Source organism: Eubalaena glacialis, chromosome 7 (genome assembly GCF_028564815.1).
Source record: "Eubalaena glacialis isolate mEubGla1 chromosome 7, mEubGla1.1.hap2.+ XY, whole genome shotgun sequence".
Classification (NCBI taxonomy): Eukaryota; Metazoa; Chordata; class Mammalia; order Artiodactyla; family Balaenidae; genus Eubalaena; species Eubalaena glacialis.
Genome location: NC_083722.1, coordinates 23,421,700 through 23,442,695, shown reverse-complemented (window position 1 = coordinate 23,442,695; position 20,996 = coordinate 23,421,700). Strand labels below are relative to the sequence as shown.

General features: G+C 52.5%; 2 protein-coding genes across 5 annotated transcripts; one reads left to right on the top strand and one right to left on the bottom strand.

The window, feature by feature from the left end:
- Positions 1-1,597: 1,597 nt before the first annotated feature.
- Positions 1,598-17,047, top strand: DHX16 (DEAH-box helicase 16). The gene is made up of 20 exons (XM_061195924.1): positions 1,598-1,985; positions 3,555-3,805; positions 3,902-4,064; positions 4,381-4,437; positions 7,832-8,086; positions 8,276-8,479; positions 8,559-8,750; positions 9,387-9,497; positions 9,670-9,785; positions 11,452-11,662; positions 11,854-11,952; positions 12,065-12,217; positions 13,846-13,986; positions 14,178-14,340; positions 14,437-14,555; positions 14,668-14,735; positions 15,459-15,621; positions 15,727-15,888; positions 16,140-16,313; positions 16,819-17,047. Exons 1-20 carry the CDS (start codon positions 1,779-1,781, stop codon positions 16,945-16,947), a joined length of 3,138 nt encoding a protein of 1,045 aa, XP_061051907.1. The 5' UTR covers positions 1,598-1,778; the 3' UTR covers positions 16,948-17,047.
- A 49-nt stretch (positions 17,048-17,096) lies between these two features.
- Positions 17,097-20,765, bottom strand: C7H6orf136 (chromosome 7 C6orf136 homolog). 4 transcript variants are annotated; one of them, XM_061195927.1, is made up of 6 exons: positions 20,593-20,765; positions 18,871-19,272; positions 18,501-18,589; positions 18,130-18,330; positions 17,475-17,544; positions 17,097-17,396 (listed from the first exon to the last, which is right to left on the bottom strand). In XM_061195927.1, exons 1-6 carry the CDS (start codon positions 20,662-20,664, stop codon positions 17,283-17,285), a joined length of 948 nt encoding a protein of 315 aa, XP_061051910.1. In that variant the 5' UTR covers positions 20,665-20,765; the 3' UTR covers positions 17,097-17,282. The 4 variants fall into 4 exon arrangements, with proteins under 4 accessions (XP_061051910.1, XP_061051913.1, XP_061051912.1 ...); XM_061195930.1 differs by having other exon boundaries at positions 18,871-18,926; positions 20,593-20,676; XM_061195929.1 differs by having other exon boundaries at positions 18,871-19,079; positions 20,593-20,670.
- Between the last annotated feature and the right edge of the window lie 231 nt (positions 20,766-20,996).

Genomic DNA, 20,996 nt, shown 5'->3' with positions numbered 1-20,996 from the left:
TGTAGAATATCTGTATTTTACTTATCAGGTTTTTTTTTTTTTTTAAGTTCTCCAGGCTAATAAAGACATGGTTAAGTAGTTGTAGTCCTCCTATCACTAGAGGATGCTCCTCTCAGACTAGTCAGAGGAGATTCCTCCTTTATTAAAAACAAAGTGTATTAGACAAATTGATCTTAAACATATGCCAAAGGTCTTTAATTTACCAGCAAGGGAACAAGCAAGGTGTCAAAAGAATGAGCCACTTCAGAGAGGATGTGGGTAGGAGGGAAACAGGATACTTACATTAGTAGCTAATTAGGTAAAGATCCTAATCAGTTGTGACCCAGGAAAGCAGAAGCAAGAGGCTCTGAGGTGCCAGGGGTGTCCACAGTACATTTCAGAAATAGAAAGCAGTGCATTCAAGAAGTCAGTGAGGGCTTCCTTGGTGGTGCAGTGGTTAAGAATTCACCTGCCAATGCATGGGACACGGGTTCGAGGCCTGGACCAGGAAGATCCCACATGTGCCGAGCAACTAAGGGCATGCACCACACTACTGAGCCTGCGGTCTAGAGCCCACGTGCCACAACTACTGAGTCTGCACGCCTAGAGCCGGTGCTCCGCAATAAGAGAAGCCACTGCAATGACAAGCCTGCGCCCCTGCTCGCCGCAACCAGAGAAAGCCCGCGCGCAGCAACGAAGACCCAACGCAGCCAAAGATAAAAATAAATAAACAAATAAATTTTTTAAAAAGAAAGAAAGAAGACAATGATGTGGAGCTGCCTGTGGCTGTTAACTGGAATAACAAATGTTTCTTTTCCCAGCGCGGTGTCTGATAAACCCAATTAATTGTAAAAGTATGAAGCAGGATCAAACAGAGGACGGCACAGTCAAGCAACAAACTCTGCTTATTTAAAATTAAGCAGCCACCAGTGAGTTTCTCAAGCAGTTAGCAAAAAAAAAAAAAATGCTGAATACAGTTTGCACATTCCTTAGTTTGAAGATCTTTTAAAATAACTTTCAGAGACAGCGCCAAGAAAAGAGGGCACCTTTATTTTTTCTCCACATCCCAAGTTTTCTCCTGCCTGGAGTCCTCTTTTAAGCCTAACCTGTATTCACTTCTGCGGAAAGTACCAGTCCTAGCAAAGATCACTTCTAATCAGCACGGCCGAATCTGTAATAAGCATGGACCTGATCCTCTAATTTGAAAGACTGCCCCACCAGCCGCGCGCGCGCGCGCGCACACACACGCGCGCGCGCACGCACACACACACACCCCTTGCATTATTTTTGGCTCCATAGAACTTACATGTTTTATTTTTTATGTATCTTGTCTCCGCCCCCCTCAAGCCACTGTAAATTCTGTGAGGGATTTGTTTCTGATTTGTTCTTTGGTATATCCCCGGGGACTAAAACTGTGCCTAGCACACATCAGGCCCTCAGCATTTGTTGAATGAAATGAGTGGGTGTAACACCCAGGAATGACCAACAGAGGGCGACAGAGAGATTCGGTGGGGGAGGAAATGAAAATGTTTTTTCCCAAGCTTTGAGTACAATTCCGCAAGATTTGACTTCGCTCGGCCACCGTAGTGCTTAGGCCGGAAAAGTGCAGCCACTTCCGGCCTCCGAGGTCCGGGAAGATTGCTTTGGGCTGTCGGAAACCGAACCTCCGGGTCCTAAGGCAGCTTCTTTGTGGGACAGAGGCTCCGGCCCGGGGCTTCAGGCCTCCGGGTGACCCGCCCGGCCGCCAGCGAGGCTGCTCGAGACACTTTCAGGGCCGGGAATAGGGAGCGTGAGTCGCCATGGCGACGCCGGCGGGGCTGGAGCGCTGGGTGCAAGACGAGCTGCACTCGGTGCTGGGACTGAGCGAGCGGCATGTGGCCCAGTTCCTCATCGGTACCGCGCAGCGCTGCGCCTCGGCAGAGGAGTTCGTGCAGCGCTTGCGAGACACCGATACCCTGGACCTCAGTGGGCCGGCCCGGGACTTCGCCTTGAGACTCTGGAACAAGGTGCGGGACAGGGCGGGGGCCGGGCGTGGGAGCGGCAGGAGAGGGGGTGGAGCAGGGGCGGCGCCCCCAGGTTATTTGTCCTGGTGACGTCGGGCTAACTGTCCAACCGAGAATTAAGTAAGCTCAGTTCACCAGCATTTATTCTTTGTCCGTTATCGCCTACGGGCTAGACGTCTACTTTCGTGGAGAAGATTGAGGATGGTTTAAGTGTTTTGGATTAAGCGCTATAGAGCAGTGTTTCTCAAACTTTAACAGATACAGGATTCATCCAGGGCTTTTGTTAAAATGCGGGTTCCGATTCGGTAGGTCTGGGATGGATTCTTCGTTTGTTCATTTCTAACAAATCTAACAAGTTTACAGGTGATGCTGGTGGTCCACAGACCACCCTTTGAATAATGAGGCTATAGAATAGATGTGTAGGCCCGTGCTGTGGGAGGGCAGAAGGGGTGGGAGTTGGGATCGGGAAAAGCAGGCCCAAAGATTCTCTGGAATTTGTCAGGTAGAGAAGGGAGAAGAGTAAAGGTGTAAAGGTTAGCTCCTGGAAGACAAGACTGTATTTCTTTTTTTAATGAAATATTTTTTTAAATAAATTTATTTATTTTATTTTTGGCTGCGTTGGGTCTTCGTTGCTGCACGCGGGCTTTCTCTAGTTGCGGAGAGCAGGGGTTACTCTGCGTTGCGGTGTGCGGGATTCTCATTGCAGTGGCTTCTCGTTGCAGAGCATGGGCTCTAGGCGCTCAGGCTTCAGTAGTTGTGGCACGTGGGCTCAGTAGTTGTGGCTTGTGGGCTCTAGAGCGCCGGCTCAGTAGTCGTGGTGCAGGGGCTTAGTTGCTCCGCGGCATGTGGGATCTTCCCAGACCAGGGCTCAAACCCATGTCCCCTGCATTGGCAGGCGGATTCTTAACCACTGCACCACCAGGGAAGCCTGACAAGACTGTATTTCTTGTCTTTGTATTCCTACCACCTAACTGCACCTTGCAGAATAAGAGCTTAAAAAGTATCCAGTAATACTAAAAGTGTTGAGCTTGTTCAGAGAATGGTGGATAACCTGGTGTGGATATCCCATAAGATGCTTGGTGAGAAATGAGGTTAGAACGTAAGGGATGGGAGGATAGGAACTTTATGTTAATCTGTTCACCAGTGTATCCCTGGAGTCTGGTACAGTGCCAGGCCTGTGACAGGCCTCTGCACAACAATCCTGGCCAGTGCTTGGGTAGGAATGACTTAGTCATTGGGAAGAAGACAGGTTGAGCAGTTGAGAATTGGATATGAGAATGTAAACTCCGTGAGGGCAGGTTTTTGTCTCTTTATTTATCCCTGTATCCCTAGTACCTACCAGTGGGTGCACGGGACAGGCTTCGATAAATGTTTGTTAAATGAACGACTGAAAAGAAGTTTAGAAGCTGAGAGGCCCCATTCAGGCTGATGGACATGGTGTGAAGCCTTGGGGAAGAGAGAGAATGAAGGCCGGTTTAAGATCAAGTTACTCCTTAAATTAGGAACAGGGCAGAGTAGGTGGGCAGGGATCAGGAGTTACTCACATCCCCTTATCCTCTCCTCTTCTGACAGGTCCCACGGAAGGCAGTGGTGGAAAAGCCAGCTCGGGCAGCTGAGCGAGAGGCCAGAGCCCTGCTGGAAAAGAACCGATCATACAGGTTGCTGGAGGACAGCGAAGAGAGCAGCGAGGAGACTGTAGGCAGGGCCGGGAGCAGTCTCCGGAAGAAGCGGAAAAAACGGAAACACCTCAGGAAGAAACTTCAGGAGGAAGAGGAAGAAGAAGAGGAGGAAGAGTTTTCGGAGAAAGGAAAGAGGAAGACACAGTAAGTCAGAAGTAGGGTGAGAGAGGATGGGGCAGGTGGATGATGGGACAGTAAGCCTCTGGATGCCCTTAGTTAATGCTCCGGGCTGGGCTGCAGGGGGGGTAAACAGCAGACGGAGAAGCCAGAGTCAGAGGATGAGTGGGAGCGGACAGAGCGAGAGCGCCTTCAGGACCTGGAGGAGCGCGATGCGTTCGCCGAGCGGGTTCGGCAGCGGGACAAGGACCGGACTCGCAACGTCCTGGAGCGGTCAGACAAGAAGGTGCGTAGGGGCAGTACGTTCCGTCAGTCCCCAGAAGATCCCTGGGTCCAGTCTGAGGTTGGGTGTGATTGCGGATAGTGGTCTCTGGGAAGACAAGGGGCTGCCTCCAGTGATCTGGTAACGTCTTTGGGTCTTCGGGCTAAGGTGGCTCTCTGCTGAACCTGCAGCCCCAGAGATTCCTCAGTGAAGGGGGAACATTTCTTTGTGCTGGAGAACATTTTTTTTGCTAGGGAACATCAGAATGATACCTGTGATTCTAGAAGGGCAATGGCTGTGGGCGTGGGGACTTTTGGCCACTCTTGCCTTCTTCTCCTAGGCTTATGAAGAGGCTCAGAAGCGCCTCAAGATGGCTGAGGAAGACCGGAAAGCCATGGTGAGTCCCAGTGCCCAGGAAGACAAAAAGAAAGACTTACTGAAGGAGTGTGGTTAAGGATAGGGAGAAAGGGTGCACAGGAAGTGCAGTGGGGCTGCTGGTGGAGTGTTGGGTCTCTGGAGGAGGGGGCTTGGTTGACAGGAGCCTGCTGAGAGTGGACTTAAGTTGTAGAGGGAAGAAAACGGCCCAGAAACCCTCTTTGACTCCTTAGGATCAGATCACACTGTGTGTTAGTGAGGGGAGTGTGAGCTTTCCCTGTTCCTGAGACTTAAAGAGATGTACTCCAAAGGCAGCTGGGTGGTCAAGGGGGTGGCTGGGGGACAGGAGCAGAGCGGAGTCCTACTGCCCACGGATGTGCTGACCACTGAGCTTGGGTACAGCATCTCCACATACCTTCTTACCACCTGATCCCTCCATGCCCCACGGGGCCTTGTGATCTCCCACTGGTTTCCTGATTTGGTCTTCTCACTGCACAGGGACAGAGCCCTTGTAATTCATGAACTGGACTTGTTACGGGGTTAGCCTAGGTAGGGTTGCAGTTTTCCCAAGGCCTGGTCTTCCCATGTAAGTCACACTTAGATTTCCCCAAAGAATTCTGAGACTCTTGGTGTCCTGAAAATGGCCTAGTGGCCATCAGGTCTCTCCTGACATATCCATCTCAGCTCGCACCCCACAAAGTGACTGTGGCCAGAGACTTCTGAGACATCTCTCGATGCTGGTGTAGTGTTTTTACTTTCCTGAATTTTTCTTTTCTTTTTCAATTATGAAAATTATCAAACAAATAGGAAAACTGAGAGAATAGTATAAGGCAATTTTTAAAAATATTTATTTATTTATTTTTGGCTGAGTTGGGTCTTTGTTGCTGCGCGCGGGCTTTCTCTAGTTGCCGAGATGGGGGGCTATTCTTGGTTGCGGTGCGCGGCCTTCTCATTGTGGTGGCTTCTCTTGTTGCGGAGCACGGGCTCTAGGTGCACGGGCTTAGTTGCCCCGCGGCATGTGGGATCTTCCCAGACCAGGGCTCGAACCCATGTCCCCTGCATTGGCAGGCGGATTCTTAACCACTGAGCCACCAGGGAAGCCCGAAAGGATAGTATAATGAACGTTCATCCAGACTATTTGGATTAAAAAATCACTAATACTGTGTGCAATATTTGCAGTGTCTGTGTATTTTTATTTATTTATTTATTTATAGTTTTCTTTATTTATTTTTGGCTGTGTTGGGTCTTTGTTGCTGTGCGCGGGCTTTCTCTAGTTGCAGCGAGCGGGAGCTACTCTTCGTTGTGGCGCGCGGGCTTTTCATTGTGGTGGCTTCTCTTGTTGTGGAGCATGGGCTCTAGGCACACGGGCTTCAGTAGTTATGGCGTGTGGGCTCTAGAGTGCAGGCTCAGTAGTTGTGGCGCACGGGCTTAGTTGCTCCGTGGTATGTGGGATCTTCCCGGACCAGGGCTCGAACCTGTGTCCCCTGCATTGGCCGGCGGATTCTTAACACTGCGCCACCAGGGAAGTCCCTGCAATGCCTATGTAAATGGCGGCTGTTTTCTTTTCCTCTCTTTTTGAACCATTTAAAAGTTTTAGACATCATGGCATTTTGTCCCATCAGCATGTACCTGGTAAGACATTTCTCTAAAACCACAGTGCCGTTGTCACACCCAGGCAGATGATTCTCATATATCAACTAAGAACCTGCCTACAATAAAATTTCCCTAGTTACCCCAAAATGTCTTTAATAACTGCTTTTTCCAAACTGGAATCCAGTCAAGGTTCACGCATTGCGTTTGGTTGTTAGGTTTCTTCAGTTTGTTTCATTTCCCCCTTCTCTCTCTTTCTTTCTGTCTCATCTTGTACCATGTCCTACATTCTGGATTTATCTGATCCTTATCTTGTGGTATTAAGTTCTGTCGCAGTGCTTACTTTAAAGTGGAAATTGGGTCCACAGCTTGCTTAGACTCAGATTAAACAACTGTGGCAGCAACACCTCTTGGGTGGTGATGTGCACGTCATATCAGGGGGACACACTGTCCAGCTGTGTGCGTGTTAGTGCTGGTATCCTTCCTACCAACAGCCTCTCAGCTAATGGTTTAGCAACCACTGCTAATCCTTTCCTGAATCACTTACGTCATGGGGGATTGCAAAGTGGTGATTTTTGGATTCTGACATTCCTTCTACATTTATCGGCTAGCCTTTTTATATAAAGAAGAACTTTTCCTCAATAACAAGGAATGGGCTACAGTGCCTTCCTCAAAGTGAGGGCAAATGCTTAACTGTTTCCTCTTAATTACTAATTTTTGGAGTAAAGAGTCTGCTGTAATAGTCACCTCACCGGTGACAGAAGTTTTTTTCCCGTTGTTTGTACGCGTGTCACTTTGGACTCGTGAATTTTTATTTCTCAATGTTTTATAATTGCATATCATTATTCTTTTTGATGCTCAGATTGCCCTGATTTCTTGCCCATATTTTAAAAAGACATCCATCTGCCTCACCCATCAGGCCGAAGGAGTATTTGATTGTGGTACTCAGATCAGGTCATGAGCATAAACTCCATTTTAAGACGTGATAGAACAAACAAGAAAAACCAAGCAATTAAATCGAATCAGGGCCCCCAAGGGGAGGGCAGCAGTGGGTTTTTGTCACTGCAGTAGAGGAGCTTGTTGGGAACACAGGGAAGATCGTGTTGCCACAGTGGGAGGGCTTAGGGTTAGGGTCCAGAAAGGCCTTCAGCATGTGGCCAGTCTTCTGTCATCCACAATGTGTCCTGAAAAGCCTGTATCAAAAGGAAACATGTAGAAGCCAAATGACCCATTGTCTGAGGAGGAGAAGTTAGTCCCCGAGCTAAACATCCCTCATTACATTTTGCCTCACAGAACCACTCTCTGATGCTTCCAGCCTTTTTGTGTGTAATTTATTTTTCCCTTTTCCTCAAACTGCAGTCATTTGGTTCAAGACCGGGGAGCATATCATTGGGGAGGAAGAATACCTATTTTTGGCTCACCCAGTGGTTTCAAATTGTCTCACTTGTTTTCAGTTTGAGACCTGTGCTTCCAAATGCTGGTACCAGCTGTTATGTTTTTCCCCTTTCCACTAAGTCGAATAAAATAGCAAGAGTACAGTATAAAATATGCACATAGTCACCTTAGCTCTAGTGAATTTATATTGGCGAAGATGGTCAGGCTGCCTGGAAGGACGTCCAGCTGGGTCTTCCTGCTGGAAGGCAGCGTGTGGGCCCAGCGTTGGGCATGTCGTCAGTCGCGTTGTCCAGTGCAGAGGGAAGGAAGGTAGAGGACACATCTTTAGGTTCTCTTGCCGGCCTGTCGGAGGTTGTCACTCTTAGGGGTAGGTGAGGAAAAGGGTCACTCTTCCAGCGAGAGGAGGCTCTGACTGCCCTGGGCTGACCCAGGTCCCTGAGCTGCGGAAGAAATCCCGCCGAGAATACCTGGCCAAGCGGGAGCGCGAGAAGCTTGAGGACCTGGAGGCCGAGCTGGTGGACGAGGAGTTCCTCTTTGGGGATGTGGAGCTGAGCCAACACGAGCGGCGTGAGCTCAGATACAAGCGGCGAGTGCGGGATCTGGCCCGGGAGTACCGGGCGGCTGGGGAGCAGGAGAAGCTGGAGGCCACCAATCGCTACCACATGCCCGAGGAGACGCGAGGACAGGTGAGGCGAGGGGGTCACCGCTTCAGCCCCGGTCCCCAAGCGGAGGGGAGGGAAGGCTTCCGGGGCTTGGGCGGTGGCTTGGCTGGCCCCTTCCTTGTCTTGCCTTTCTCCGTGGGCGGGGGTAGCGGCTGGGGAGGGGGTGCTGGGCAGAGAGGGCAGCTCTGTCTCCACGTGCCCCTCTCTCTTTAGCCAGCACGAGCGGTGGATCTAGTGGAGGAGGAGTCCGGTGCCCCTGGGGAGGAGCAGCGGCGCTGGGAGGAGGCCCGGCTCGGGGCAGCGTCCCTGAAGTTTGGGGCCCGAGATGCTGCCTCCCAGGAGCCCAAGTATCAGCTGGTGCTGGAGGAAGAGGAGACCATCGAGTTCGTCCGGGCCACTCAGCTCCAGGGTGACGAGGTGAGAGGGAGGGCGCGGGATGTCCCGAAGAGCGTGGGGAGCTGGCCCTGAAACTCACAGCCCTTCTCCTCCTTCTCAGGAGCCATCAGCCCCACCCGCTCCAACCCAGGCCCAGCAGAAGGAGTCCATCCAGGTCGTCCGCCGCAGCCTCCCGGTGTTCCCGTTCCGCGAGGAGCTCCTGGCCGCCATTGCTAATCATCAGGTCCTCATCATCGAAGGCGAGACAGGCTCGGGCAAGACCACCCAAATCCCACAGTACCTCTTTGAGGAGGTATGGCAGCCTCAGCCTCAGCTGGCACTGACCAGCACAGTCCTGTCAGCTCCTTTACGTGCAATTTTGAGTAGTCACTTTTCTTCTCTATTTCAGTCCTTTAGTCTTTTCTGCTAAGTGGTGAGGTTCTCGAGAATAAAGACCATGCCCTTTTCATGCTTCTGTTTTCACTTCCTGCCACGGTGTCCATGCCTGATAGGTGTTCTGTAGGTTAGCGTTGGAAGGAGGTATAGAAGGTTAGATGGTGGCGTACGGGTGTGAACATGGACCCCGCTCCACCAGCCCGGCCTCTGCTCCTCTGCAGGGCCAAGGGATGAAGAGTGAAAAGACTTTTCCTGCTTTTTTACCTTCCCTTGTTCCCCTTGCTTTTGGGTCTGCCCAGCCAGTCAGTCCTTTTCCAGCTTGAATCTCGCAGAGCCCCGAACTTGATGACCCAAAGGGCTGGGACTGCCTAGGGCTGGGTGAGGACCCTTTGTGGGCCCTGGGTCTGCCATCCTATCCGTTTGCCCTTTTTGTCTGGTTTTCTGCTTCTGTTTCTCTGTTCCCCCTGCCCTGCATTTCCAACTTCTCTGAATTGCTGGGCCCCAGCTGCGTATTTATCAAAGGGAAAACCTCCTCTTTCTTCTTGTCATGCAGGGTTACACAAAGAAAGGTGTGAAGATTGCCTGCACCCAGCCCCGGAGAGTGGCAGCCATGAGCGTGGCTGCCCGAGTGGCCCGGGAGATGGGTGTGAAGCTTGGGAATGAGGTGAGATCTGTGGGGACTGAGGGATGAGGAGAGCCCCTAGGGTCTGGGACTCAGCCCCCGCTGCCTGCAGGTCCCCTCAACCCCCATCAGTCCAGGTGCTCACCCTTGTCCCTTTGCCCTCCCTTCTGGGGGCACTAACCCAACTGTCGATCACTAATGGCCCACATGACAGGTCGGCTACAGCATCCGCTTTGAGGACTGCACATCAGAGCGAACTGTCCTGCGCTACATGACGGACGGGATGCTTCTCCGGGAGTTCCTCTCTGAGCCTGACCTTGCGAGTTACAGGTACGCACAGGCCCCCCAGCTCCCACGAGAGGGGGCACTGCCCGCCTTCGCCTCCCTCCGGTCTGCTGCCCTCCTGTTCTTCAGTACCTTCCTTTATCTCCTTTAATCTCTGGCTTTTCCCTCCTTTCTTCCCACCTGGCCAGTTTGGCCATTGTCTTCTCTTCTGATTTATCCACCAGTTCTTTTTTCTTAAATTATTTATTTATCTGTTTTTGGCTGCGTTGGATCTTTGTTGCTGCGCGCAGGTTTTCTCTAGCTCTGGCGAGCGGGGGCTACTCTTCGTTGCGGTGCGCGGGCTTCTCATTGCGGTGGCTTCTCTTGTTGTGGAGCATGGGCTCTAGGTGCATGGGCTTTAGTAGTTGTAGCACGTGGGCTCAGTAGTTGCGGCGCACGGGCTTAGTTGCTCCGCGGCATGTGGGATCTCCCCGGACCAGGGCCTGAACCCGTGTCCCCTGCCTTGGCAGGCGGATTCTTAACCACTGCGCCACCAGGGAAGTCCTGTCTACCAGTTTTTGAATCTTTATGGTTCGAACAGTCTTAGAACTGAGATGGGCCCGGAGGGTAGAAGAGGCTACAGAGAAAGCCTTTCTGTCTCTCCCCAATTGTTCCCAGAGTTCAGAAAACAATCAGGATGGTAGAATGGTGCTGTGGGGACTTGAGGAGCCACGTGAAGACCACTTGCAAAAACTTAGAATGTTCAGCTTAGAGGGGAAAACTCAGACATCCTGGTTCCCTCTAAATATGTGAAGGGCTATTATTGCATGAGAAAGGGACCAGACTTGTTTTATGTGACCCCAGAGAGCACAGCTAGGAGCCATGGGGGAGGTTACAGGGAGGCGGATTTCAGATCAATACCGAGAAGCCATAGAGTGGCAGAGATTGCGGGGGCTGTCAGAGTGCTTGCGCCCTGACTCTTAAGCCTCTGGCCCACGTCTTGGAGTGGCTTGATCTGTGAATAATGAGTTCTCAGTGCCGGCATTGGCCAAGCAGGGGTTGGATGAGCAGGTCTTGTGGGGGAGAAGTGATTCATGGATGGGATGAGGGTGGAGCCAGGCCAGCTGAGCAGTACTTGCCTTTTCAGCTCCTAGGAGACTATGGATTTCCGGTCCTAGAAGATTACAGTGGAGCAATGGGACAGATATGATTTGGTCCTTCACATCCCTTGGAAAAACCTCTGAGAACCCATGGAAGGCCAGCTAATGCGGGAGTGTTCAGGGTGTGGGGTTTTCCCATCACGCCAGCCTGCTTTGTGAAATGGCTGAGGACTTCACCATCATGGTCACAGTTAGGCACAAAGGGTTGAAGTGGGGGATGAGCTCCTGCGGGCTTGGCAGGAAATCCAATGACTAGAGCAAGGAGAAGGAAGGTGGCACACATATAGCTAAGCTACGAGGAGACCAAGAAGCCTGCAGAGTCCTCTCAGGTTGGAGTGGGAGGGCTCACCTGGCACCTCTCTCCAGAAAGAGGCATCAGGGTCAATCAGGGATGCGCAGCAGCTGCCCCAGAGGACCCCGGGAGCTTCGGGGCTGTTCACATCATGGTGGTTCAGGTCTGTCTGTTCCTTCCTAGCCAGGCTGTGGGCCTATCCTCTCATCTGGTGACCCCAGTGTCCCCTCCTGCATTACCCACCTCCCCTTGCTCACTGGTGCCCCCGTTCCTTCCTCAGCGTGGTGATGGTGGATGAGGCCCACGAACGGACCCTGCACACAGACATTCTCTTTGGGTTGATCAAGGATGTTGCTCGATTCCGACCTGAGCTCAAGGTCCTGGTGGCTTCAGCCACACTGGACACTGCCCGCTTTTCCACCTTCTTTGATGACGCCCCCGTCTTCCGGATCCCGGGACGCAGGTTTCCAGTTGACATCTTCTATACCAAGGTGCCCCCTCAGGGAGGATGGGCTTAAGTGTAAAGGCAGTGGAGCCTTTGAAGGAAATTGTCCCAAGGAGGGAAGGACGGGATGGAGAGTCCAAAGGGAAACTGGGATAAAGTGTACGTCGAGCTGGGAGGAGAGGAAGAGATTTGCCTGAGCAGGTGGCCTTCCTGTGACCCTGCCTCCTCCCCCGCCAGGCTCCAGAGGCAGACTACCTGGAGGCCTGTGTGGTGTCTGTGCTGCAGATTCATGTGACCCAGCCCCCTGGGGATATCCTGGTGTTCCTGACAGGACAGGTGCGTGACGTGGGGAAGGGGGTGTGATGTGTGTATCCCAGGGGAAGACAGGGCTGGCAGGTCAGCCTCGCATGACTCTGGGTCCCACGCAGCTCTCCCCACCCAAATCCAGGAGGAGATTGAGGCTGCCTGTGAGATGCTCCAGGATCGCTGCCGCCGCCTGGGCTCCAAAATCCGGGAGCTCCTGGTGCTGCCCATTTATGCCAACCTGCCTTCCGACATGCAGGCGCGGATCTTCCAGCCCACGCCCCCTGGGGCACGGAAGGTCAGTTGGAGAAACCCACATTCTTCACCCCTGTGGTTCACGCAACTACTAGTGAAAAGGAAAGTGTGTGCCTGCCCTGTGCAAGGTGTGTCCTGGGCACTGCTGCAGCTGCGAGGCTGGGTGGCAGTCCCTCGCCTCTGGAGCTGGAGAGAGAGGGTGACGACAGCGGGAATGGCGAGATAGCCAAATGCGTGATCCAGAAAGTGAGCATGGTAGAGGTGCAGAGGAGAAGGGAGGCCCTTGGTGTGCCAGGAGGTGGGATTTGGTCTGGACCTTTAGGGAAGATGATGGGGGAATATCAGAGGAAGGCTTGAGGGGTGTCTGAGGTCAGAGTACTCCAGCAGGCTTAGTGGAAGGCTCACATGGTGAAGTAGTGGGAGACAGGGTAAAAACAACTTTGAATGGAGATTAGAGAGGGCCTTTGATGGCAGGTGGAAGAGTGTGGACTTTAGACCAGTGAGTGGCCATCAAAGGATTTTGAGCAAAGAGGTAACTTTTCATTCAACAAATATTTAAAGAGTTCCTCCCACATTCCAGGTACTGTTCTAGGGAATGAGGACACAGAAATGAACAAAACAAGTCAAACAAGTCGCTAGCCTCATGGAGTTTAGTCTGATATAAGTTAGGAGACAATGAACACATAAATACCTAACATCAATTTGTGGCAAATGCTCTGAAGAGGTACAGTGCGGCATAGGAGGACGGAGGCTGACTCCGGGGATGTCGGAAGAGGAATGGCAGGAAGGGATTTTCCTTAGGATGTAGGGAAGGCCTCTCCCTCTCTGATAAGGTGAGAGTGAAGCTGGGGCCTCAACCAGGCGAGGGAAGGAGCCAGGCTGACATCTGGGAGAAGAGCGTGCCAAGTAGAGGGAATAGCGTATGTGGAGGGCGGGCGTGAGGATGGGTGTGAGGCGTGCTCAGCAGTGGGCAGGGGTGGAGCGAGGAGCCCTGGTGCTAGGAGATGAGATCAGAAAAGTAGCCAGGGCCTGGAGGACTCGGGGCCTGAAGGGGCTTGGATGTGATTCTCAGGTAAGGTGGGAAGCCACTGATGGATGCGGGGAGTGATGTGACAGGCTCACATTTTAAAAGGACCATTCTGGATGCCGTGTAACCAGGGCTAGGAGTAGAGCAGGGAGACTCATCAGGGGGCTATTTTAGGAAGTAACGTGTAAAGGTGAATATGACAGTGACAGTGGGGCTTCCCTCGAGGTCCAGTGGTTAGGACTCCACGCTTCCACTGCAGGGGGCGCGGGTTTGATCCCTGGTTGGGGGAACTAAGATCCCACATGCTGTGCGGTGCAGCCAAACACTACAAAACGAATTAAAAAAAAAAAAAAATTGACAGTGGGGAAGATGGGGCCAGAACCTGACACCCCCAGCTCCCACCTCTGAAAAAACCCCTGAACCCCCTTCATTTCCTTTCCTTTTCCTTTCCGCCTTATGCCCTGCTAATCCCCACATCTCCCCCACCCTTCTACTGGTCTGTCCCCCTCTCCCGACCTTGGCCGCAAATCCCCTCAGCTCCTGCTCCTTTGCAACTGTTTGTCTACGCCACGTCTTCCAGAATTACTTCCTCTGGGTAACTAGGTGGGTGGGATTTACGGGCGATCCCACATCCCCTCATTCAGGTAGTTGTGGCAACGAACATCGCCGAGACCTCGCTCACCATCGAGGGCATCATTTACGTGCTGGACCCAGGGTTCTGTAAGCAAAAGAGCTACAACCCGCGCACGGGCATGGAATCGCTCACCGTCACACCCTGCAGCAAGGTTGGCCTGGGCTTGAGCAGGGTCTCCATGGGGCGAGGGGGAGAACAGGCCAGCTCAGAAGCGGTGGAGGCTGCTTAGAGCAAGGGGGATTAGCGGTCCACACCCTCCCAGATTTCTTGCAGAAATACTGCCCTTTCTCTTTTCCATCACCAGATTGTCCGTGGGCCTGACAAATTGTCCTTTCTTTCCAGGCCTCAGCCAGTCAGCGAGCTGGTCGGGCGGGTCGGGTGGCTGCAGGGAAGTGCTTCCGCCTGTATACCGCCTGGGCCTATCAGCACGAGCTGGAAGAAACCACAGTGCCCGAGATTCAGAGGACCAGCCTGGGCAACGTCGTGTTGCTGCTCAAGAGTTTAGGTGACTGGGGTCCCCCGGTCCTCCTGAGACAGAAGGGGTGGGGCTAGCTGGTCCTTGTGAAGGGACTCTGTTCTACCCCCTCACATCTTTCTCCAGGGATCCACGACCTAATGCACTTTGATTTCCTGGACCCTCCGCCATATGAGACCCTGCTGCTGGCTTTGGAGCAGCTGTATGCGCTGGGGGCCCTCAACCACCTTGGGGAGCTCACCACGGTGAGGTGGGAGGGCGGCAGGCTGGGGCAGGAGGAAGGCTGGGGCGACCCCTCAAGAGTTGGAGGGACCCCTGAGGGAGGAGTGGCCTCAACTCTCTCTTTCCTCTCCTTAGTCTGGTCGAAAGATGGCAGAGCTGCCGGTGGACCCCATGCTGTCTAAAATGATCCTGGCCTCTGAGAAGTAAGCCCCTGACTCGGCCAGGCCCCCAGCACACACACTGGCCCTGCCTCTTTCTGTCTCTGGGGCCATCTTTGTGATCTTGTTTTTTCTCTCCACCACATTATTCTTTAACAAATAACAAGTTATTAGATAACTTTTATTGCCCCTTTTGAGGCCCAGAGGGATCAGTAAGACACTGTCCTGTCTTTGGTTATGATTACCAAATGGGTGAGATTGACAAGCATGTAGAAAATTTGGGGGCATAAATGAAAGTGGAAGATTTTCCATCGTGAGGAGTGCTGAGTGAGGGCTGGTTTGGGGACTTACTCATTCCTAAGGTTTCAGACTAGAGCATTTAGATACAGCTGTGGAGGGACCACCTTTAAATGCCATTCCTCTGCTATGGCTGAGGTTAAAGGTCATTACGTGAACTTAAAGGGATTGCTATAATGTGCACCTTCTTACTGCAGAACCCTCAGAGGGCCCCGGTGCCTTCCTGCCCCTGCCTCCCTGGTTCTCTCTCCTGTTACTGTTTTATCTATAACCCAACCCTCACCTCCTTGACCCCCATACCGCTGCCTCTGCCACCAAAATCAATCTACTCTCTGATTTGTAGCCGTTAGCCCAACTTGCTGTCCCCACGTGAGGACGTCCACCACACAGCGATCCCTTCCCTCCTCACTGCGCCTGTTCCTGTTGCTGTGTCTCGCTTTGAACTCCCATGCCTTTCCCTTCCTGCCCCAGGTACAGCTGTTCAGAGGAGATCCTGACAGTGGCTGCCATGCTCTCTGTCAACAACTCCATCTTCTACCGACCCAAGGACAAGGTCGTCCATGCCGACAATGCTCGTGTCAACTTCTTCCTCCCTGGTGGGGACCACCTGGTTCTGCTGAACGTTTATACGCAGGTCACTGGGCTTGGGTGAGTGGGAGTGAGGGGGACGTGGGGGACTCTGGTCCCGCTGTATACTTAACACCCCCTCTTCCCCCCTCCTTTTCAACCCTTTTCACAGTGGGCTGAGAGTGGTTACTCTTCCCAGTGGTGCTATGAGAACTTTGTACAGTTCAGATCGATGCGCCGAGCCCGGGATGTGCGGGAACAGCTGGAGGGGCTCCTGGAACGCGTGGAAGTCGGTCTCAGTTCCTGCCAGGGGGACTATATCCGTGTCCGAAAGGTCAGCGTTTCTTTAGTCTGCTGCTGTCCACCCAGTATCTCCCGAGGAGCAAGCTTCTCCCTGGGGCCAGCAGCCTGAGAACGTGCCCCTTCCCCTGTGGAAGGTGTGCTCTCCCTGTGCTTTCTTCCCGGACCCCTGAAAGGCCCTTACCTTTCTAGTTCTCCCAAAGCCTGAACTAAAAAGGCAGTGAGTGCTGAGGGTCCCTGGACGCCTGCCTTTCCCACTGACTTCCTTTCCCGCCTGCTCCGTAGGCCATCACTGCTGGTTACTTTTACCACACAGCACGGTTGACTCGCAGTGGCTACCGCACAGTGAAACAGCAGCAGACGGTGTTCATTCATCCCAACTCTTCCCTCTTTGAGGAACAGCCACGCTGGCTGCTCTACCACGAACTTGTCTTGACCACCAAAGAGTTCATGAGACAGGTGAGGGGACCTTGCCCTGCCCAGGCAGGTGGATTGTGTGGGAGATGGTATCCTGGCAAGCTAAAAACCCAGGTTCAAGTTGCTGGGACTGGCAGAGAAACAGGAAAGCACCTTGGATAAGATAGAAATGCATCCTTTCTAACAGCTGTCTCAGCATCTACTAAGATCTGAGAACTGTTTATTCATTCACTAAGTATTTGAATGCCCATTGTCTCTGTTTCAGGTGCCGGGGTGATAATGAACAAAGCAGATATGAGCTCCGTCCTGAGTGTATTTCAGTCTTTACGTTCAGGCTTTTGTTTAGGGTTAGCTTACTTGTGCTCTTGAATAGCATGTAGAGATGTGTGTCTGCCCCTGGGATCCAGAGTATTAGAGCCAGGTACCCCTTCCCCTAGCCCTGCAGTCAAAGGGGAAAGAAGAGAACCTTCTTTTAAATCACACACACACATCAGAAACTAGGCTGGACGGAAGGGAACCCTGCTGATTTTTTTCTCTTCCCTTCCAGGTATTGGAGATTGAGAGCAGTTGGCTTCTGGAGGTGGCTCCCCACTATTACAAGGCCAAGGAGCTAGAAGATCCCCATGCTAAGAAAATGCCCAAAAAAGTAGGCAAGACACGAGAAGAGCTAGGGTAAAGAGCAGAGAACATAACAGAACAAATAGAACGTTAACACCAGCTCCTTTTCCTTCTGTACATTATTTAATATCTATTAATAAAAATATTTTTAGAGTAAAGCTATGGGGAACTTTAGAGATTCAGAGAAAGTGACATGGAAATTCGATCTCATATATTCACTTAGATTTTATTATTTACAAGTTAAATTACACAGCAGCTTTACACAGCATGAGATGGAAAGTAAAGAAGGAGAGAGAAGAGGGGAGGAAGCTGGCTCCTGAGGTCTTTGGCCACCTCCACCTCCTCCTCTTGTGCGTAGCAAGTCTTCCGTGCTGCCTCTGCCCCAGTTCCTGATCAGCCCTTGGAACACAGGTGTAAGTTGGGTTCTGGCTCCGACAGCCCCAGAGCCACCAGGGCTCCCACTAGCAGCTTCTTCACGGGCGTTGGGGGTGAGTGTGAAGGCATCAGCTGCAGGGAGAAAGGTTAATGCCAGCTGGTGGGATGTTCTACCCCGTCACCCCACCCCTACCCAGCCCTAGGACTCACTTTGTCTAGGCGATGGCGACAAATGAGGCCTTCGGAATTCAGGTAGAAGGTGGAATAGGCATCATAGGTCCTGGTGAAGGGAGAAAGGCTCACTGAGGGAGAAGGGGACTGGTCCCAAAGTTTAATTCAAGCATTTGTTTAGTAGTTCCTAAACTTTACTACATATTATATCACCTGGGGATCTTTTAAAAATCCTGAGGTTGTTCCCTGGCCCAATTAATCAGAATGTCTGGCACCGATATTTTAAAAAGATTCCTGGATGATTCCACTGTGCAGCAAAGTTTGGGAACCACTGGTTTGGGCTGAGCCTAAGAATTTCTTGGGATTCTACTCTGTGCCAGAAATTTACCAGGTACTTTACCTAAGGTTGCGAGGCACCACTTATGAGACAGGAATTTTCACCTGTTCAATAAGTATTTGAGTACCTACTATGTGCCAGGTAATGTACATGAAGAAACTGAGTTCAGAAGCTTCCTAATATATTCAGAGTCCCTATTTTTTGTTAGATTAAAGTAGACAAAAAAAAAGATCCTGCCCTCAAGGAGCCTGCAGTCAAGTCAGGGTAGATCCAGGATTGTCTAGAAGACTAGACCATAGATTCCCAAAAGGGTAAGATTAGGAAATTGTAGTGTGTTTCTTTTCTCACTTCTCTTACCGGTAAAGCTCTTCCTTGTCACGCTTATAGAAACGCAGAAAGAGTAGGTGGATGGGCAGCCCCACAAGCCGCCAGCGGGCTTGCAGGGTCCAATTCTCAGGGTGGCGGGTCAGCTGTAGAACCTCCAGCCGAAGCTGTGCAAAATAGTTCCAGGCCAGGAAGCGGCAGAGGGTCAGTGACAGAATGTACCATGTCCGGCCTCTGGGAGGAAGGAATGGGAAAGAAATGATGGCAGAATCAGAAAACCAAACTGGTATCTGACAATGGGATGGGGAGCAGCAGTGAGAAGCAGCCTAGGACATTCTCTAATAAGTGAAAATAGCATTGGGTCCTTTTCCTCCCCAAGGCCCTACCCATTCGTGGATTCTCACTTGGTACGCATGTTCAGGATCTCATTGATGAATTCCACATCCGATGAGTAGAGAGTGTAGTCGTGGGAGTGAAGGAAGAGACTGGGAAGCTAGGTGGAAGAAGGCATCAGACCAGGAGGAAAGAAAAGATCCTATTTCTCAGTTTTCTGTATTTAGTGTCTCCTTATTCATGAGTGAAAGGTCATCTCATCCCATGTTTAACTTCCCTAATCCAAACTGAGGGGCATCTTTTCCTTGGGAAATGTTTATAACATATTTCTATGCCCGTCTCATGGTTCCCAGAAAGAATCCAGTTGACTGACTCCCTATTTTTAAGAATTACCTACATCCCTTCCCATTTCGGACAAAGGCCACTTCTGAACTGACTTACCTCTTGTCTCAGTCTCTCATACATGACAGCCAGGTGCTCCTCCATACTCGGATCTCCTGATGGAGTGGCAGGGGAAGAGTGGGCAGTCCCAGAGGCTTGGAAAGGTATCAAAGCCCCAGGACAGGGGCAGGGAGGTCCCTCAAATAGGCTCCTAAGCCCATCCAGGCAGCCGCTGTGTAACTCAGGTCCTGGTCCCTCCTCCCCCTTTCCTGGGGGGAGAACCACCCATGGTGAGGTGAGGGCTTGGACCTGAGGGAGAGGTAGTGGGGGAGCTCGGGGAAGCAGCCGGGTGGGAGGGCTTGGGGGTGGGGGAGACCAGAAAAGAGTCAGAGATGGAGAAGTGGTTGTCATGGAGTGAGGCCAAAGAGGTGGGAATGGTAGGGCCCGTGGAGAAAGCTGGTCCTAAGGAGGAAGAACAAAAGGGAAAAAGATAAGAATCCAGCTGCCTAATGCCCTGCCATCCAAACTGCCCATTAACACGCTTCCAGTCCCACCTGGTCCTTCTGACAGGAGAGATGGAACTACTAGAGGGAAAATTCATCTCCATCTCTACTTAAAACAGAAGGAAACACTTTCCTGTGACAAAAGTACAAATACCTCCCCCAAACATTAGCAAATACTTTTAGATTTGTTTAAGATTCCAAACCCGTTTGGGGGCAGGTCTGCCTCTCTTACAGCAAGACTCATAAGAGTGCATATTTGAAGAATGAACAAATGAATGAATAAGTTACAGGTCTTGTACTGTGGCCTCTAACACAACTCCACGAGTGTGTGAAGCAGAGGTTATATAGAGAAAAGAACATCCAACTGGAACTAGGAGACTTTTGAGTTACAATTCTATCATGTAACCTTAGGCACTCTCATTCCCTCAGCCTGAGTTTCCCATAAATGTCCTCCTATAAACGAGGACGATGAAACCACACTGAGTTGTTATGAGGACTATATGAGATAATAATTGTAAATAAAACTTTGCGACCTGTTAAGCAGTAAGCTCATCACTCGGGCTCCTCTAATGACACGAAAAGGCCCAGGAGACTGTTAAAGGCTGGACCTCATGCCCCTGGTTTACTGATGTCGAAACTGCGATGAGGGAGAGGTCACCCAAAGCCAGGCCTGACCCGAGTCCCTCCGTTTCCAACGAACCCCCCCGAGGGGACTCATTATCGGGAGAGCGGGCGGGCCGCGCGGGTACCTCTGTCCCCAACGGTGTCCCGGAGGCGCCGTCTCCGCCGGGGGCGTGGCCATCTTGCCCGCCCGGGCACAGGGGCCCGAACAGGGTCCACCCGGGCCGGCCTTCCCGCCGGGACCGCTATCCGGGTGCAAGATGCGCGGGCTGCAGAGCGCGGCCCGCAGGTCTGTCTGGTTGGCTCCCGGGAGGCGCCGCGAACTTCTCCGCCCCCTGCCCTTCAAATCACCTCCAGGCACAGGTAACCGCGGAAACGCGGGCGAAATGCGGACGCGCCCCACCGCCACAGCTTCCAGCCCGCCTGCCCCCGCAGGCCCGGGAGACCGACGTCCCGTGCTCTACAGGGCAGGCGGCGCCGCCCTCCGATCCCCACGACCCCTAACCCCTAAACGCGCCGCCCCGCACAGGTGGGAAGGAGCGGTGGGACGTCACTGCGCCTGCGCGAAACGGGGCGCGCGCTCCGCCCCACACGCCGACTCTGGGGAGGGTCTCTCCCCGCCCCCTCTCCTCCCCTCCCGCTTCCCCTCTGCTCTCACCTGGGGACGAGCCTGGTAGGCACGGAGGCAGGGCCCGAGGCGCCGGGCCGCCCCCCGGCTGGGCTGGTACATGATCTTCCGGGAATGGAGAGAGCGCCTCCCGTGTCCGGCCTCCTCACAGGGGTGAGCGTGCCCCGGAGCCGGCTTCTTGAAGGGGAAAGGAAGGGGGGGGGGTGAAGGTCTGAGGGGAGGGAAACGGAGATGTTGCGCGCTTGCGCACTGCGGCGGGTTCCAGGGAGGCGGTGAGGCGCTGGGTCTGCAGTAAGTGCGCCTGCGCTCGCCGGATCGGAGGCTGCCTTAGAGCGCTTGCGCAGTAAATTAGCGGCCTCGCGCACTGCTCTCACCTGCGGCGCTTGCGCGAAAGTGGGCGATGATGGGGCTGAACGGGGCGCGCGAAGAGTGAC

Coding starts and splice junctions, on each gene's coding strand:
- DHX16 (XM_061195924.1), top strand. CDS start 1,779: ATGGCGACGCCGGCGGGGCTGGAGCGCTGGGTGCAAGACGAGCTGCAC. Junction 1,986..3,554: donor CCTTGAGACTCTGGAACAAG/GTGCGGGACAGG, acceptor CTCTTCTGACAG/GTCCCACGGAAGGCAGTGGT. Junction 11,663..11,853: donor TTGACATCTTCTATACCAAG/GTGCCCCCTCAG, acceptor CTCCCCCGCCAG/GCTCCAGAGGCAGACTACCT.
- C7H6orf136 (XM_061195927.1), bottom strand. CDS start 20,664: ATGTACCAGCCCAGCCGGGGGGCGGCCCGGCGCCTCGGGCCCTGCCTC. Junction 18,331..18,500: donor ATCCTGAACATGCGTACCAA/GTGAGAATCCAC, acceptor CCTTCCTCCCAG/AGGCCGGACATGGTACATTC. Junction 17,397..17,474: donor GTCGCCATCGCCTAGACAAA/GTGAGTCCTAGG, acceptor TTCTCCCTGCAG/CTGATGCCTTCACACTCACC.